Source organism: Orcinus orca, chromosome 7 (genome assembly GCF_937001465.1).
Source record: "Orcinus orca chromosome 7, mOrcOrc1.1, whole genome shotgun sequence".
Taxonomy (NCBI): domain Eukaryota; kingdom Metazoa; phylum Chordata; class Mammalia; order Artiodactyla; family Delphinidae; genus Orcinus; species Orcinus orca.
In genome coordinates this window covers 72,881,654-72,901,769 of record NC_064565.1, presented here as the reverse complement: position 1 = coordinate 72,901,769, position 20,116 = coordinate 72,881,654, and the positions used below count along the sequence as shown (strand labels likewise).

Sequence of the window (20,116 nt, the reverse complement as noted above, 5' to 3'; positions counted from 1 at the left end):
AAAGATGTATATTCTGAAAAGGCAAGATAAAACTTTTACTAACATGACCAAGGCACTGATACAAGGCTTCTGAAATTCTTGTTGGAGAGGTAAGAGTTAATGTTCTGAAAACTTGGTGGCCTTGTTAAAAATGCAGATTCCTGGGCATCATTACTCTAAGATGCTAACTTAGCCAGCTAGAGAGGGTCCATTGTTAAAAAGTATGCTGGGTGGTTCCAGTATAAAGCAGTTCCTAGAAACACAATGAAGACACTGCCCAAATCCATATTCACTATTAGAAGACTGGTGGGTTGCTGGTGTCCTAGGTTAATAGCATCATCCCCAGAGAGAATAGTGAATGCTTGTGCTTATCAGTTAATAGCTCTTTTCGCAGTAAAACTTTAAGCTATCTTTGTCATTGAGGACATAATTCTGGGATGCAATGGCAACTCTATGGAACCACAATGTAGAGGGAAGAAAGAATGTTGGGTCAGAGTCAGAAGATATGTTTTTGAGCCCTAAAAGCTCTCCATTTGTTGGCTGTATAACCTCAGCCAGTTATTTACCTACATTTTCTCATTTGTAAATTAGGGCTCTAAGACTTGCAGAGGGAATATAATACGGTGTAGGAGATATGAACAAGTTTGGTTTGGTCCATAAAGTGTTTTGCATTACTTGATAAAACCTGAAAGTCAGGAATTTTCACATAGAACTTCCATTTCCAGTTTCTTTGAAAAATGCTAGAACCTGAATTAGAAGTCCTGGCAACAATCCAGCATGCCAATGACTGGACCTGAGTAACAGCTCCCTTCTTTAAATGGGGCATGCCATCTCCAGTGGACCACAGACCCCTGCTCAAAATACTGCTCTTGTTTTTTACCTACCTAGCTCCTGTGAACATTTGATTATGTGAACTGTGGTCATGTTGAATGAGCTTAGGCTTTGAAGTCGGGCAGATCTGTTATTTGAATCCCAGCTCTGCAGCTTACTAGCTTGGGGTGACCTTGAGTAACCTACTCTCACTTTCTCTTTAGTAAAATGAAGATAGCTGATACCTGTTCAACATTAGTTCTCTTATCTATTACTCCTTTGGTTTAAGAATTGCATAGAAAACTGCAAATGGAAATAATATCTTACTATTTATATTTTTATATATAGCAATCTCATATTGATAATACATGTCAATACTACTCCTACCCATTCTAGGAGTAATGTTAAAAGGATAGTATATTTTGTACCTGAAATGACTTCTTTTGAGGAATTCACACTACCAAGAATATTCTTGTTTCCTTCAAATATGGTGGTAAACTGCCAAGACAAAACAAAGTATTGACTCGATCTTTTGTTGGATACTACACACTAGAGATACCTAGAAATCCTCAAGAGATGTAGCACAATCATTACAGCATTTTATATAATTTCTGTGTTCTGCAGTCATAAATAATTATTCTCTGAGACTTAGACTCATACGTTTTGCCAATTATGATGGCTAGGATTGACCCTTTTCATAGATATGGGCCTTGGCTACCAAATGATGATTAAAGGTTCAGGCATGTTAAAAGTGACAAAAAATGTCAGCTCTGTCTCTCCCCCCTCCCCTTTTGGATGAATTGGAGTGAGAAGTAAGTTATAAATTCTTTTCTGATAATAGAGATAAGAGAAGGAAAATGGATGTTACTATATAAGCCCAATTTCCTTTTATGGAAATTTTAGCAATTTTGGAATCTAGAGAAGTAAAGTAGGTGTGTGGAGCTAGGGCCAGGAACATGGCTCAGGTACTGGTTTTACTCTGTACGTCTTTATCATATCTTTGAATGCAAAGGGAGCAGTTTTCCCAGAAAGGCATAAAATAGCCTGGGACAGGTACCTGGGCTTCACTGTAACTATTCTATAATGCTAGAAATTTAAAAAGTAAAAAAGTCAATGAAGTGAGGCTAAATACATGTAACATAAAATGTATTGTATATAGATTATGTAAAGACTACCAGATATTAATGAGTTTTACCACAATTCCTCCAAAAGGACTTGAGGTAGTTTATGTATTGAAATATTTTGAACAGGATGCCTGAAGAATAAAATGGAGCAGAGACTACCTAAAGAATTTATTCTCGGCATTGGCTTCACAGAGTTATCTGTGGAAAATTTTTAAAAAATATGAATACCTGGGTCCCATACCACAACTGGAATTGAAATCCTTGAGGGTGGGGCAGATATTGATATTAAAAAAAATCATGGCTCTAATTTGTGAGAATTAGAGTTGATAAGCCCTAATCTATAAGTAGGGAGCAGATGCTCCCTACTTATGAGATGAGTAATATACTTAAGTTCTGCTAAGAACTTCTAGCGTTGCATTAGATTCAGGAGTATTTGCTATTACTTCGTGGAACATTGTTAAAATCACTTAAGGTTTTTGTCTGAAAATTTCAAAATCTTGGCTATGTTGGAGTTGGCATCTCTTGTCCTTTCCCTTGAAAGTGGTAGACATTGTCTTAGTTCTTTGTATGTTAAGTAATATTGGATTGTATCCTGAGCATTTTAAACAATGTATGTGATTCTAAGAACTGTTAAAATTCTTTGTAGCAGGTTGATTTTTTTAAAGTACGTAATTAACCCATTAAGTTTCAGACCACACATCCTACTCTGCCTTCTATGGCTGTGGTTCCAATGTAAGTTCAGTTTTCAAAGTCTTGGTGTTATTTTTTAGTCTATACCACTATTAAGACTGTAGTTCAAGTTCTCATAGTCTTTTGTCTATAGAACTTCAGGTCAGTTCCTGGCATGCACATCTCAGGAGACAATTTATAAACAGATTTGGAGGGATTCCTTTTTTGATATCCCTCCTCTCTTTGATTTCTTTTAGTGTCTCTGACGCTCAACAGTCCCCTTTTCTGGTTCTATGCCTGGAATGCTGTGTGCTTCTAGCCTTCCTGTGTGCTGTCTCTCACATCCCATGACTGTATCCACGTCTGGGGTAAATTAACAAGAGAAAGCAGAGAAAAAAGTAGCACGTTTCCCCCTAATGTTCTTCAGGTTACTGGAGCCTTTTTCCTAATTCCTCTGGTCAGAAGGATTTTCTTTCAGTCCTAAGTGCCTCACAGCCTTTGCTGCCATTGTTGTGTAGCTTCATGGCTGAAACTTACCTTGTGGCAGGGGCAGAAGAGGGGGAAAAAGTGGGCTTCCCTATTTTCCATTTCATAGGAACTTCTTCCTAATTCTGGTAAGAGAGCAGTGGATTCTCTTGGAGCTTTCTTATTTTATCCATTCCCTCTATATAATTACAGGATTTGAACTGCCCTGGGTCATTGCTAGGAGATGTGAGAGGAAAAAACGCAGGAAACTCATAATGGTATTATTTTCTGAGTTTTGATTTCCCTCCTCAAACTCCTTCTATTATTTACTTTTCAGAACCCTCAGTAGTTGTCCAAAGTTTTTAGTTTTAATCAGTGAGAGATACAGGTGGAATGTGCTTATTACTCCACCTTACTCAGAACTGGACTGAATAACAACTTTAGTTATAGTTTTACCATGGAAAAAGCAGTAAGCAAGGAAAAGAGCAAGAACCAAAAGGGTCCAGATTAGCCTGCAATTCACTTTGGCACAAGGAATGGCCTGTCATCAGACTAGAGAATCATTGTCTCCCCTTTAGTGCCATATGATTTTACTTGGAAAATATGGCCTAAGTGCAGCCTGAGGTTGTCAAATAGATGTTTATGTTCAAAAATGAAGATTAGGTTGAGTGAGGAACTAACCCAGCATCTTTAGATATGTGGCAAAAGTTATCTTAAGTATGAGTTGTAGTTCTGAAAATTACTCTGATAATGAGAAGTGACTGGATAATCGATGGACTATAATGTCATGGGGTTGGGGAGATTTGCTTAAAAATGGGATTAAATTGAGTGAAGAAACAAACAAAACAGAAGAGGATTTGTAGCTTGAGCACTCATTGGAAGCTTTCTGAAAAGGATTAGCAAAGAGGACACTTTCTGAGTTTACACTGGAGAACAGCTGGGCCTTTTGGAAAACTGCCTTTAGACAGTCAGTCCTTAGGAATACAGAGAAATAGATGGAATCAGCAATTATTTCTTATAAACTGCTCTCTTCCATTTTTGCTTGTATTTCCTCCCTGCCTCCACCAAGTCCCTCACTTGGGTCTACCTGCCCTAGGCAGGGCCAAGTGACTCACTCCCTCTAGGATTTCCTCCAGAGACTGCAGTAACAGGGTTAAGGGATGGAATTGCAATTAGGTGCTAGGGAGGAACGGTGGCTTATCCAGTGCACTTAAGCAAGGAATGATAACTTAACCCTAAGGTGAGAACTAATGGATTTCTTGGGTACCACCAACAAGTCTCAGCCAGGAGGAGAGATCTGAGCATGAAGAAATTGCAAATAGGGGAATGCTTCCTGATGCCTCTCAAATAGCACCACGTAGTCCCTGGTTTGACCTTGAAAATTGGGCTATGTTCACCTGGACTCCATGTATTCTAATTAGAGGATATTGAAAAATATTTACCTTAACACTGTTTGAACTTTCTGGGCTTCGTTCCCGAGAACTTGCTGTAGAGGGGGGAAAAATAGTATTTTTTCTGAGGCATAAATAGTGTTGACACAAATCTGATCTTATTGTTTTTCACCAAAAAGTCATATAATTTAGGCTGATAGAGGAAATTATTATTATTTTTAGTGCACGGACAATGTGAACAAAACTGAAATAGGTGAGATTGCTAGAATTCTGTGGCATATCTTAGCCCTTCTTTTAGAAATTATGAAAGATGAAGTGTGATGTAGTAGGTAAGGCAGATTCTGTAACTTAGTAGGCATACATCTATGCATGGCCACTCAATCCCTACAGGCCTATTTATTGTACATGTAAAATGAGAAGTTACCCTGTAGGTGATTCCTAAGGGCCTTTCTAGCTTTAACACTCTTTGATTCTACATAGCTAATTAAAAGCAGATAATTGGAACAAAGAGGAAGGTGCTGGTCTTATGAAATACTCTGAGTGAAAATCAGGAGAATTTTGAGGCAATACCAAGAAGAAACCTTGTGGAGTTGTACAGAACTAAAAGTTACCTAAATTTCAGGTGAGGTCAAGACACCAGTAGAAGAATTCAACCCAAGGAGGTAGAAATGGTACTGTGAGATAAGTTTCATAAAGACCCCAGCTAACGTGTTAGGGAGTCAGAAAACCCGAGTTTGAGTCTTGGCTTCACTACTTAGAGCTGTGTGAATATTGGCAAATTTAATCTAACTTCTCTCCCAGTTTCCTCCTATGTAGAATGTGAATAAGACTATCTTCCTGCCTGTCACTCAAGAGGACTCAATGAGATATCTCATACGTAAAAAGTATGCATTTTATAGACATGCGATCATCAAGAGTCCACACATGTGATTACTCTCTGAATTACCCTTTGGGTCAGTGTAGGTTCTGGAAAAAAATAGTAAAACCTCAATTAACTCAAATATGATAAGAGCTGATAATCTGACTTATCTGAGAAAATTGGTAAAATTTCATTGTTGGTTGATAATATTTCTGAAGTGTCTGACTCTATATCACATATAGCTGAACTGACTTTTGCTTTTAAATGACTGAGGACATTTGGGTTTACTACCAGGACTATTATTCCAAACACTAGTTTTTATGTTTCCAGGTTAGATGGCTATCAACTTTCCAGGATTATACTAGGAATTTGTTTTGATGAAGAGTCACAGAAAAATTCCTGCTAATTCAGGATCTAACATACTCAGATTTATTTGAGATTTTCTCCCATATTCTATATAAAACTATAAACTAAAATTAGGAATGTATGTGTTCAACCCTAAGCTTGTCACTGAACTCCAGATTGAAATATCCTATTGCTTATGTGACACCTCAACTTAAATATCTAATATCTAATACCTTAACATAACCAAAACAGAATTCTTGTGTAACCTCCTTAGATTCCCATAGTCTCTCCTATTTTACTAACTCCTCCTACTATATGCCTGTTTTAGACTCTTGGGAATATAGCTGTGATCTTCATGGAGCTTACATTCTAGAGGGAGGTAGTGAAAAAACAATTAATTAAAACATACAGTCTGGCATATAGTAATAAATGCTAGGGAGAAAAATAGCAAAGAAGTGGAATATGCAGTGCCATCTTGAGAATGAGGTTACAATTTCAAAAAGTGGTCAAAGAAGATGTCACTGAGAAGGTGACATTGGAGCAAAGTTCTGAAGGTGAGGAATGAGCAATGTAGATACAGAGGAAAGAGCACTACATGAGGATCAGCAAGTGCAAAGACCCTGAATTCCTGGAATATTTGAGGAACAGCAAGAAGGTCAGTGAGGCCTGAGCAGGGTGAGCCAGAAAGAAACAGAGGAGGAGGTTAGAGAGGTAATAGGGGTTTGGAGTGATGTCCAGATGATGTATGGTTTTGCAAGCCACTGTAAGTTCTTTGGCTTTTGTCCCAGATGAGATGGGTAATACTTATACTTGAAATTATCTTTGATGCCCTGCCTCAAGTTACAATGTAAATTCTTTGAGATTAAGGACTTTTTCAGTTTTGTTCACACATGGGATTTTAGAACACAAAGGAGGTGCTCAGTAAAATCTTTGAATGAATGAATGAATAAACGATTGAATTGGACAGCTGCAATATTACTGAAGGATATAAGAATTAAGCTGGATAATTGCAACAAAGTTGGAAAAAACAAAACACTGAATTTAGGGTCAGGAGCCTTGGGATCTAGACTGTGTTCCGCCTCTGACTCAAAGTAATCTTGGACATTTTCTCATCTTGAGCTTGAGTTTCCTCATGTAAACAATGAGGGGCGTTATAGTAAGTGATTTCTGTCTAACTCTAGCAGCCTAGGATTCCATAATACAGGAATCATACAGTGATTATTTTGATCCCTGGTTATGGTACATTTATAGAATTTTGGCATGCTTACTGTTACTCTATGAATCCCATCTTAATAAAACTGACTTCCACTTCCAAGTTGAGAGAATATGTTTCTGTAGTAACAACCTAAGTGAGTTGTATGTTTGAAATAGCCAGGGTAAACCTGTGGTTCAAATTTCAAGGCCACTTTATAGTAAACATGACACTCAACCTCTTGGACATGCTACCATCGTTAGAACCACATTAATCATCTGAGGTTTCAACAGAGTGCCAAACAGTCATCACACAAATGTTCTAAGCAGTCAGTACAATTATAGATTAAAAAAACAACAAAGTGAGGTCCATACTAGCCATATTTAAATTTAAGCAAATAAATTTAGCTATAAAAGTCTTTTTTGGGGTACATTTTGATAGGGTTAAGCACAAATGAAGGATAACTTCTCAAAGAAATTGTTAAATCCTAGTATCATGGGTTCTGGTTCAGCTAGAAACTATCATGATATACCCTGATTTTATGAATATTTCTCACAGGAGCATGGTAAATATAAATTCATATTATACTATATTCTTGACCAAAATCATTAATAAGACAAACTAGCTGACTTATTTTAACACATGTGTGATGTCGTACTGGATCATTTCTAAAAGTAGATAAGCTCGTAGGAAAAAAAAAAAGTATCAATTTCAGGTTTGATAACTAAAAACACTGATCAAAGCAGTAGAGTGTCCTTTTGAATACTTTCTACTTTAAATCAAGAAATACAAAACTCCAACCTTCCATAATTTTTGTACTTTTATCTGCCATACAATCTTCAGTCTCACTAAAACAAAAGAAAAAAATATTTAATTTTTTTGTGTATTTAATGAATCAAGAAATTACTGGTTAAGTAAAAGAACAATCTCTCAGTCATTCTTCATATGGAAATAAACCTGGAAGAGTGTATCACTGAGTTTCCAAATTGAATGCAAATTATTTATAAATTGACTCTTTTTTCCCAACTTAAAAAATTTTGGTTAAATACACATAACACAAAATTTACCATCTTAACCCTTTTTCAGTGTACAGTTCTTTGCTTGAGTACATTCACATTATTGTGCAACCATCACCACCATTCGTCTATAGAACTTTTTCATTTTCCCCAATTGCAACTCTGTACTCCTAAATACTAACACCACATATTCCTCTCTCTCCATCTCCTGGAACCAACCTTCACCTTTTGCCTCTGTGATTTGACTACTTAGGTATCTCATATAAGTGGAATCATATAATATTTGTCATTTTGAGACTGACTTATTCACTTAGCATAATGTCTTCAAGGTGACATATAGCATGTGTCAGGATGTTCTTCCTTTCTAAAACTGAATAATATTCTACTGAATGTATATACCATATTTTGTTTTTCCATTCATCCATCAATGTACTCTTAGTGCTGCTTCCATGATTTGGCTATTGTGAATAATGATGCTATGAATATGAGTGTAAAAATATCTGCTTGAGTCCCCGTTTTCAATTCTTTGGGGTATATACCCGGAAGTAGAATTGCTGGATCATATGGTTACTCTATATATTTAACTTTTTAGAGAAACTCTCACACTGTTTTCCATAGTGACTGCACCATTTTAAATTCCCAGCAGCACTGTACAAGGGTTCCAGTTTCTTCACATTCTTGCCAACGTGTTATTTTCTGAAAATTTTTTTGATAATAGCTATCCTAATGGGTGTGCAATAGCATCTCATGGTTTTGACTTGCATTTCCCTGATGATTAGTGATGTTGAGGATCTTTTCATGTGCTTATTGCCCATTTGTACATCCTCTTTGTAGAAATATCTATTCAAGTCCCTTGCCCAATTTTTAATCAGGTTGTTTGGTTTTTTGCTGTTGTTGAGTAATAGGAGTTCTTTATGTATTCTGGATAGTAATCCCTTATCAGACATATGACTTGCAAATATTTTCTCCCATTCTATGTGCTAACTTTTCACTCTGTCCTTTGAAGCACAAAAGTTTTTAAATTTGGTTAAGTCAAACTTATCTAATTTTTCTTTTACTGCTTGTGCTTTTAGTATCATATCCAAGAAACTATTGTCAAATCCAGTGTCATGGGGCTTTCCCCCTATGTTTTCTTATAAGAGTTCTATAGTTTTATGTAGGTTTTTGATCCATTTTGAATTAGTTTTTATACACAATATAAGGTAAGGGTCTAACTTCATTTTTGTTTGTGTGTGGTTATCTAGTTTTCCCAACACTGTTTGTTGAAAAGACTTTTTTTTTTCTCCATTGGATGGTCTTGGCATGCTTATCAAAAATTATTTGACCATATATTAAGGATTTGTTTCTGGGCTCTTTATTCTATTCCATTGGTCTACATATCTGTCTTCATGTCAGCACCACACTGTTTTGATTACCATAGCTCTGTGGTAAGTTTTGAAATCAGGAAGTCCAAGTATGTTCTTCCTTTTCAAGATTGTTTTGGCTGTTTAGAGTCCTTTGAGATACTACATAAATTCTAGAATGAATTTTTTCTTCTCTTGCAGAAAAAGGTCATTAAGTATTTTTATAAGGATTCATTTAATCTGTAGAATCCTTTGCGTAATACTGAAATCTTAACGGCCTATTTCCATTAATCTGTGTCTCCTTTAATTTCCTTTAGGTATGTTTTGTAGTTTTCAGTGTACAAATCTTTTGCCGCTTGGTAAGTCCATTCCTAAATATTCTGTTTGATACTAGTGCGGATTGAATTTTTCTTCGTTTTTGGATTGTTCATCATTAAGTGTTTAGAAATGCAATTTTCTTCTTCTGTGTTGATTCTATATCCAGCAACTTTGATGAATTCATTTATTTGTTCTAAGAGTTTTCTTTCTTTTTTGTATAGAATCTTTAGGGTTTTCTACATATAAGATAATGCCATCTGTGAACAGAGCTCACTTTACTTCTCATCCAATTTAGATGCCTTTTATTTCTTGCCTAATTGCTCTGGCTAGGACTTCTGGTAATATACTCAACAGAAGTGATAAGAATGGGCACCCTTGTCTTTTTCCTGAGCTTAGAGGAAAATCTTTCAGAATTTCACCCTGAGTACAATAATGTTAGTTGTAGTTTTTCCATATATGGCTTTTATTATTTCAATGTAATTTGCTCTTATTTCTAGTCTGTTAAGTGTCATTATCATGAAAAGGTGTTGAATTTTGTTAAATGGTTTTTCCTGCATTAGTTTAGATAAGAATGTGTTTCTTTTTCCTTCATCCTGTTAATGTCTTGTGTTACACTGACTGATTCTCATATGTTGAACTTCCCTTGTATTCCTGGGATAAATCAACCTTAGTCATAGTGTATAATCATTTTAATCTGCTATTGAATTCTGTTTACTAGTATTTTGTTGAAGATTTTTGTATCAATAGTTTGAAGAGGTTTTTTCTTGTTTTCTTTGGAGGAAGTTTACTTTACATCAATAGTTTGAGGATGATTGGTTTTAATTCTCCTTTAAATGTTTGCTACAATCCACCAGTGAAATCATCTGGTCCTGAGTTTTTCTTTGTTAGGAGCTTCTTAATTACTGATTCAATTTCTTTACTAGTTATAGGTTTCTTCAGATTTTTCCATTTTTTCATGAATCAATCTTGGTAGGTCATGTTTTTAGGAATTTGTCTATTTCATTTAGGTTATCCAATTTGTTGGCATACAATTGTTAATAGTACTCTTATACTTCTTTTTACTTCTGTAAAATCATAGTACTCTTATAATTCTTTTTATTTCTGTAAAATCAGTTATAATGTCTCTTCTTTCACTTATGATTTTAGCTATTTGAGTCTTCTCTTTTTTTTTCCTTAGGCAATGTAGCTAAAATTTGTCAATTTTATCAATGTTTTGAAGAACCAACTCTTGGTTTCACTGATTTTATTTTTGTATTCTCTTATTTTGTCTATCTCTACTTTAATCTTTATTATTTCCTTCCATCTAATAGTTTTGAGTTTAGCTTATTTTTCTTTTTCTAGGTAGGTATTTAAGATGTAATGTTAGGTTGTTATTATAAGATCTTTTTTCTTTTTTATTGAAGTATAGTTGCTTTACAATGTTTTGTTAGCTTCTGCTGTACAGCAAAGTGAGTCAGTTATACGTATACATATAACCACTCTTTTTAGATTTCCTTCCCATTTAGGTCACCACAGATCATTGAGTAGAGTTCCCTGTGCTAAACAGTATGTTCTCAATAGTTACCTATTTTATACATAGTAGTGTATATATGTCAATCCCAATCTCCCAATTAGTCCCACCCTACCCTTCTCCCCTTGGTAACCATAAGTTTGTTCTCTACTTATGTGACTCTATTTCTGCTTTGCCAGTAAGTTCATCTGTACATTTTTCTAGATTCCACATATAAGTGATATTATATGATATTTGTTTTTCTCTTTCTGACTTACTTCAATCTGTGTGACCATCTCTAGGTCCTTCCATGTCTCTGCAAATGGCACTATTTTGTTCCTTTTTATGGCTAATATTCCATTGTATATATGTACCACATCTTCTTTATCCATTCCTCTGTCGATGGACTTTTAAGTTGCTTCCATGTCTTGGCTATTGTAAACAGTGATGCAGTGAATATTGGGGTGCATGTATCCTTTCGGACCATGTTTTTCTCCAGATATATGCCTAGGAGTGAGATTGCAGGATAATATGGTAGCTTTATTTTCTTAAGGATCCTCCATACTGTTCTCCACAGTGGCTGTACCAATTTACATTTCCACCAACAGTGCAGGAGGGTTCCCTTCTCTTCACACTCTCTCCAGCATTTATTGTTTGTGGATTTTTTTGATGATAGATATTTTGACTGGTGTGAGGTGATATCTCCTTGTAGTTTTGATTTGCACATCTCTAATTAGCAATGTTGAATATCTTTTCATGTGCCTCTTGCCCATCTGTATGTCTTCTTTGGAGAAATGTCTATTTAGGTCATCTGCCTATTTTTTGATTGGGTTGTTTATTTTTATGATAGTAAGTCACATGAGCTGTTTGTAAATTTTGGAGACTAATCACTTGTCTGTCACATCATTTGGAAATATTTTCTCCCATTCTGTGCGTTTCCTTTTCATTTTGTTTATGATTTCCTTTGCTGTGCAAAAGCTTTTAATTAGGTCCCATTTGTTTAGTTTTTTTTTTTTTTTTTTTTTTGGTGATATGCGGGTCTCTCACTGTTGTGCCTCTCCCGTTGTGGAGCACAGGCTCCGGACACGCAGGCTCAGTGGCCATGGCTCACGGGCCCAGCCACTCTGCGGCATGTGGGATCTTCCCGGACCAGGGCATGAACCCGTGTCCCCTGCATCGGCAGGCGGACTCTCAACCACTGCACCACCAGGGAAGCCCTACTTTTGTTTTTATTTCCATTACTCTGGGAGATGGATTGAAAAAGATATTGCTGCAATTTATGTCAGAGTGTTCTGCCTATGTTTTCCTCTAAGAGTTTTATAGTGTCCAGTCTCACATTTAGGTCTTTAATCCATTTTCAGTTTATTTTTGTGTATGGTGTAAAAGAGTGTTCTAATTTTTTTTTTTTTTTTTTTACATGTAGCTGTCCAGTTTACACAGCACGACTTATTGAAGGGGCTGTCTTTTCGCCATGGTATATTCTTGTTTCTTTTGTCATAGAATAGGTGACCACAGGTGTGTCGGTTTATCTCTGGGCTTTCTATCCTGTTCCATTCATCTATATTTCTTTTTTTGTGCCAGTATCATACTGTCTTGATTACTGTAGCTTTGTAATATAGTCTGAAGTGAGGGAGCATGATTCCTCCAGCTCTCTTTTACTCTCTCAAGTTGCTTTGGTTATCTGGGGTCTTTTGTGTCTCCACACAGATTCTTTTGTTCTAGTTTTGTGAAAAATGCCATTGGTAATTTTTTTTTTTTTTTTTTGTGATACGCGGGCCTCTCACTGTTGTGGCCTCTCCCATTGCAGAGCACAGGCTCCGGACGCGCAGGCTCAGCAGCCATGGCTCACGGGCCCAGCCGATCCGCGGCATGTGGGATCCTCCCGGACCAGGGCACGAACCCATGTCCCCTGCATCAGCAGGCGGACTCTCAACCACTGCGCCACCAGGGAAGCCCATCCATTGGTAATTTGATAGGGATTGCATTGAATCTGTAGATTGCCTTAGGTAGTATAGTCATTTTGAGAATATTGATTCTTCCAATCCAAGAACCTGGTATATCTTCTGTTTGTGTCATCTTTGATTTCTTTCATCAGTGTTGTATAGTTTTTGGAGTACAGGTCTTTTGTCTCCTTAGGTAGGTTTATTCCTAGGTATTTTATTCTTTTTGCTGCAATGGTAAACGGAATTGTTTCCTTAACTTCTTATTCTGATCTTTCATTATTAGTGTATAGAAATGCAAGATATTTCTGTGTATTAATTTTGTAACCTGCAGCTTTACTAAATTCATTGACGAGCTCTAGTAGTTTTCTGGTAGTGTCTTTAGGATTTTCTATGTATAATATCATGTCATCTGCAAACAGTGATAGTTTAACTTCTTCTTTTCCAATTTGAATTCCTTTTATTTCTTTTTTTTTTCTGATTGTCAGAGCTAGGACTTCCAAAACTATGTTGAATAAAAGTGCAAGACTGGACATCCTTGTCTTGCTCCTGATCTTAGAGGAAATGTTTTCAGCTTTTCACTGAGTATGATGTTAGCTGTAGGTTTGTCGTATATGGCCTTTATTATATTGAGGTATGTAATCCCTCATTTCCTCCACTACTGCCTTCCTTTGTGTCAGTTGAGGTTTTGCAGAGATGCATTTTGATTACCTTTTTATTTCCTTTCATTTATATTCTATATTTTCTTTGTTACCACACAGATTCCATATAATGTTCTAAAGTTATGACAGTCTCTCTTAAACTGATACCAATTTAACCTCAACTTCATACAAAGACTCTACTCCTTTATAGATCAACACCCATCCCTTTGTTATTACTGTCCCAAATTATGGCTTTATATATTCCATGCCCATCAGCATAAATTTATAATTATTTTTATGTGTTTTTTAAATCTTGTAGAAAATAAAAGTGGAATTATGAACTGAAATTATTATAATACTGGTTTTTATATTTGTCCCTGTGTTTACCTTTACTAGAGAGTTTTATATTTTCATATGGTTTTGAGTTACTGTCTAGCATCTTTTACTTTCAATTTGAAGAACTTCTTTTAGTGTTTCTTGCAGTCATGTCTAATGGTAATGAACTTTCTCAGCTTTTTGTTTTAGTTTTTGTCTTAGAATATTCTGATTTCTTTCTCATTTTTGAAGGGTATTTTTTGCTGGTTATAGTGTCACTTGATAGTTTTCTTTCTTTTAGCCCTTTAAATATATAATCTACTGCCTTCCATCCTGCAAGATTGCTTCTGAAAATTTTACTGATAACTTTATGGAGATCTCTTGTACAAGTCATTTCTGTCTTGTCACTTTCAAGACTCTCTTTTTGTCTTTGGCTTTTGATGACTGTGATTATAAGATGTCTCAGGTAGTCTCTGAGTGCTTATGCTACTTAGAATTCACTGAACTTATTGTATTTGTATATTCATGCTTTTTCAAATATGAGGAGGTTTTAGCCATTATTTCCTCAAATAATCTCCCTGCCCCTTTCTCTCTCTCTTCTCTGGAACTCACCATGGTGTGTGTGTGTGTGTATATATATATATATATATATATATATACTTACATATGTATATATCACTGCTTGAAGGTATCCATTAAGTGCCACAGAATCTGTTCACTCTTTGTTCAGTCTTTTCTTTTTGCTGCTCAGACTCAATAATTTCAAATGACTTGTGTTCAAGTTCACTGATTCTTTCTTCAACTTGATTGAGTCTGCTCTTGAATCATCTAGTGAATTTTTGAGCTCCAGAATTTCTGTTATTTCTGTCTGGTTCCTCTTTAGTTTCTATCTCTTTGTTTTTATTTATATGTATTTTATTCATATACTTTTCCCCTGATTTCCTTTAGTTCTTTGTCTGTGTTTTTCTGTAGCTTTTGAACATATTTAAGACAGTTATTTTAAAATCTTTTTCATGTATGTCTAATTCGTGTGCTTCTCCATGGACATTTTCTGGGAATTTATTTGGTTTCTTAAAATGTGCCCTATTTTCATTAATATGCATTGTGATCTTATGTCGAAATTTGAGCATTTAAAGAAATAGCTACCTCTTCCAGTTTTTGGAGATTGTTGTAGAAGCCCTTCACTAATTAGTAGGACTCTGAACCTTGGGAACAGTCTGAGGTAAAGCCTTCAAATCTTACTTTTGTTCTGGGTAAATGTCCTTCTGGGCCTATGTATGTACTTTTTTTTTTTCCTTCTTCCATTTTCCTGACCTGCTTTTCAATGTTTTATTTCCTAAGGGTCTCATCATGTTTCTTCTAAGGGCCTTAGCTATCTTATTGTTTCCCCCTGCCTGTAATCTCTTTTCCTCAGGTACCTGTTTGTGCATCTGCAGTCCCTTGTGATTTTCATGCACCATGGCATCCATCTACTGACTTCAGTGGCTTCTAGGCTTAGACCCAAACAATGCCAGCATTCCCAATTTGAGCTCCTATTCAGGTGAGACAGAAAACATTCCCTCAGGCAGCCCACAGATAGGCCCAAACATTACAAACAAGTTCCAATCTACTTTTTCCACCTCAAGAGAGAAAACTGAGAATTGGGCCATTTCTTCCCAACTGTGCCACATTATGTTGCAGAAGGGGGTTGGGCAAAAACAAGTAAAAGTGTGTGGAATTTCCTGCCACTTTGAATGTGGCTTTTCTTTGATTGGGCATTCCCTTGGTTGCTGCAGTTATTTGACTGGTTTCCAGAGCTCCTATAAAGTTGTTTTAGCAGTGTGTAGTTGTCTATTTTTTCTTCCTACAAGAAAATAAGGGTGTGCAGTTTCTTGGTCTGCTATCTTGCTCTAAATTATCTTTTATTTGGTATTATCTGTGTCCTCTGTCTCCACTGATATAAACAATAGAGAGGTACCTGCATTACTAATTTTGTATGTTAATATAATCATTACACAGGAAAAAAGAGGCAATGATTGGTCAGGAAAATATGTCCCAAAATAGTGTCAGTGTCAAAAAGAAACAATTCCATCATGTTGAGTGGGAAAAAATTATAACCAGGTAGATTTTTCTCCTATTTATACTTATTGCTTCTCCCACAATAGAAATGCTACCTCTTCTAGGTTATGAATATTCTTATAAACTTAAGAATAATTTTAGACAAGTTCTAACTGTTTTAGATAGTTATTGTTTTAGATATAGTTATTAATTAGATTTCAAGTCTACAGTGTACTTTTTCTCTCTGTCCTCTATAAATGCCATATAGTTCAGACTTTCCTCCTATAGTCATCCGAACTTGGGTTGCCTTCTCCTCATGTAAATGCTGTCCATCTTTACAGGCCCACATCAAACTCAATTGCTTTCTAGAATTCATCCCTGAATGCTTCGGCTTACACTGCTCCCTCTCTTATTTGGATTCTTCTTAGAGGCAGTTATACACACTGGAACATTTTGTTACTTAAAGAGAGTTGAGCAGGAACCCTTTGGGCTGAAAGGCACTGGGTCACAATAGAATCTGCTCTATCTTCCAGGTAAGAAAAACAAAAAACAAAACCAAAACACACTAGCAAATTCTTCATCCAAGACACTGCTATACTAGGAAGAACATAGAGGCCAAGTAACTAGAAATGGGGAATCAGATAGAAAGGAGAGGGTTTAGGGAATGTCCACAGTAGGGAGCCAAGGGAGAAAAGGATAAGGAGTGAGGGAAGGTCTAGGGCTGAATACTTGCCCAATCGTAGTTTTATCAGAGAACTCATTCTTCCCATAAGCATTACTTTCATCTCATATTTCTATTTTTATATTGCTTTAATCTCATGTACCCAGCAGATGAAATCAGGTCTTCTTGGTTGTATGAAGATGAACTCATAATTCTGTGTATGAAGTAATGTGTCGGCTCAGAAATATGGTTTCTTTCTTCTTTCTGGAAAAGTGCAAACCATATGTTATATAAAGTAGCATTTGATATGCACTTTCTCATATACTTGGCATATTCTGCCCTCTAATCTACACTATTATTAGAAAAAGTTTCAGAGATTACATTAAAAATGGATGAACACTGTAATTCTAATTAAAATGTCTCTTTCCAATAATTCTTTGGAAATGGCTAGTACAGATGATCTATATTATAATATTGAAGTCTGAATAAACATTAAAGATTAACCTAGCACAAACTTTGAAGAATATAGTTTTCCATTTCTGTACTTTACAAATATTTTAATGAAAACTTAGTTCAAAAAGAAAAAAACCAGATATATATATAATTCTGGTCAGTTCAGAAGCTTGTCAAGTCAGTCATCTTAACCGTACTCTGATCTGTTTGTTGGGAAGTCACGTGTGATTTTATGGCTATAACTTTTGTAAGAATACCTTAATTGTTATGTCTATTAGAATCTTGAAAAAACAGACTACTATTATGGGGATTATTGTATATGAACAATAATCCATTATATGAAATCCATTTTGACTTTTGGTATTGTTATAACAATTCTTTAGTTATCTATGAAGCCAGGATTTCTGACTATGAGGCTCAAGAAAACTATTCTGCAGACTGCATTTGGTCATGTAATCACACATAGATTCCCAACAAATAGGTCAGAGTATGTGTTAAAATGATTTACCTGGGAAACTTCTGAACTGAAGAGTTGTATCTCTGTTCTTTTTCTCTGGCTCATCTCAGCTTTTATGTTAACCTAGGAATAATGTCAAATGGATAATCAATAGAATTGTCTCACCAGGAAATCCTGTACCATATACACTTTTCCAAGACATGTTTTGGTATGGATTTTTGGACAGGAACCACCCAAAGGGTCACTGAAGTCTAGACCATTATGTTATGTGAGGGGTATGGTATTAGGGACAAGAGCTGTTCCCCATGACGAGAGTGGAGTTTATGGGCTGATTGCAAGGGTGATATTTAAAATATTTTGATTAACTTAACTTTGGGAAAGTTGGCTAACTTGTAAGGAAAAAGTTGGCTATGTAACTGCCCAAAAGATATATATCTATTAAAGTGAGAGTCAAGATTCAAACTCAGACAATCTGAATTCGCATGGATTCTTTTTTACCTCTTGCTACCTTGGCCTATTTTCTGGTCCCAACCTACCTGCTCAAAAGGTATTTGTCAGCCAAAATACAAAAGAGCTGGAATCTATTAAAAGATGGATGTAAATAATTAGCTTGCATTTCTCTTAAATAGCTTCCATTTTCTGTTATCCCTGGACTTCTAGCTAATATATGTCTCTTTCCATTACCTGCTTTCCCTCAATTCTGTTTTATGGCTTCATCTGTTAGTTATTTCTCTCATACTGTAAATGTTGCCAGACTAAGGAAGAGACTATCTGGAACCATTTTAGTAATTTTTTCTGCCCAATTAAGGTACATTCTTGGACAGAATTTCTGAAGATCTCTACTCTTTCCATAGATATCTGGTTATTGACAGTCATATTTCTCACTCACCTTGCTCTGTGGCTTTTCCTCCCAAATAGAATCTGTTTCAGTCAAGGTTCTTGAGCAGGTGGCCATGTCAAGTTTAGCAAGAGTTCTTTTAACTTGTCCCTCCTTCGATTCTATTACATGATTTGAGGTTGCTTCAGTATTTTCAACATTTGCATTGGATGTGGGCTGACAACATTTGCTTAATGAAAAATTCTTTTTCAGGCTACTTGTGCTTCGTGTTGGCTTGGGAGAAACAACTTTGGTTTCTATTGGCTTTGTGGCTTCTTTCACTTGATCTTCAACTTTTTCTCCTAAGTGTTCTTCTTGTACAATCTCTCTTAAAACAACTTCATTTTCATCAGACATTAGTTCCTCTTCTATGGTACTTTCTGAAACTTCTTGATCAATATCATGAGCTACTAACCGAAGGATAAGTTCTTTTTTGTTCTGAACATCTTTTAAAAGCTCCACCTTGGTGATATCAGGCTTCCTTATATTCTGAAATGAATTTCTGCAAACAGCCTGGAATTGAAGGTATAATGAATATCAAAAACAAATGCCTCAATCACTTTTCCTATGATTCTATTATAATACAGCTATTTTAGTATGATTTCTAGTTTCATTGTTAAAGTAGTATTATCTTAAGATGCCATGCTTACATTAGCAATATTTTAAAAAAGAAACATGAAAATTGTAAGAAATATTTGTTGGTATCATTTCTTTTACCTTCAGAGGTTATTTTATTAATCTACCATAATTTACTTCAGAGTTTAAAGGAAGGACTAAAGGAAGGACTTTTTCTTCTTTTTTTGGTTAAACTTTATATTTTGTTGCATCATATTTACTTCTTTGTTTTTTGGTTACTTTGAAAGTTTGTGACAGAAGTAGACATGATAATATATTTTTCTAAAATTGTAGATGGGTTATCATAGAGAAATTGAAATGTACATATTTTCAACAAGAAAGCAAGGTATTATCTGATCTTGACTTTTAAAAATGATGAATAACCAAGATTGTGAAGGTCTTTGACTCTTTAATCCCTATCATTCCACCCCTGATCCTTTGGATATATTTTCCAAAAGAATCTTGAAAATATAAATCTTCATTTTTTTTTCACCTCCCTAGTCAAATCTCACTTTCCATTTTCAATGTCTTAAGACAGATAAAAGACAGTTACAATTAAATAATAGAACTTCCGCATTTCAGTAGCCTTTGATGATGCCACAGAACCTCCAAATTGTTTTGAGTTAATAATTCTAGACTTCAACATCCCTGTGTAACACTTTAAGCCAGTTTTTTCAGATATTGGTGTCCTAAAAGAATATCTTCTGTGGAAAAAAAATATAGAAACAGCTTCCTTAAGAATTTAAAACTAATCAGTTTTGATTTTCTGTGTTAGTGGAGGGGACCAGTGGTTTACAAAATCCAAAATCTTTCTATATGGCTTTGGAATTTGTGACTATATATGGTTTTCATATGTACATGCCTAGTGTGTTGGGAACTTATGGTATCTCAAAACAGAAAATAAAGCCCTTGGGTGAGGCCAACAAGTGTCTAGATTCGCTGATCTAATCTACTGTTCTTTGGTTTCTTCTCTGGTCCCTATGCAGGAGATTGATACTCAGATTGGTACAAATCGTATGTCGTATCAGAGTTGTCTAGGTCTGCTTCTTTGTGTTTTATTTTGAGGATGGATTTTCTTCCCCTTAAGAGGACAGCAGTAATTATTTTGGTTTAAATATTC

At 35.5% G+C, this 20,116-nt stretch overlaps 1 protein-coding gene across 1 annotated transcript in view; it reads right to left on the bottom strand.

Moving 5' to 3' along the window:
- FSIP2 (fibrous sheath interacting protein 2) overlaps nucleotides 1-20,116 on the bottom strand; it is a 137,133-nt gene that overhangs the window by 1,153 nt on the left and 115,864 nt on the right. Inside the window, exons 16-20 of the mRNA XM_049712187.1 lie at nucleotides 18,394-18,894; nucleotides 16,758-16,858; nucleotides 7,636-7,682; nucleotides 4,490-4,533; nucleotides 1,218-1,287 (exon numbers count right to left, since the gene is read on the bottom strand). Of these exons, the coding sequence (XP_049568144.1) occupies nucleotides 1,218-1,287; nucleotides 4,490-4,533; nucleotides 7,636-7,682; nucleotides 16,758-16,858; nucleotides 18,394-18,894 (763 nt within the window). The remainder of the gene's footprint in view (nucleotides 1-1,217; nucleotides 1,288-4,489; nucleotides 4,534-7,635; nucleotides 7,683-16,757; nucleotides 16,859-18,393; nucleotides 18,895-20,116) is intronic.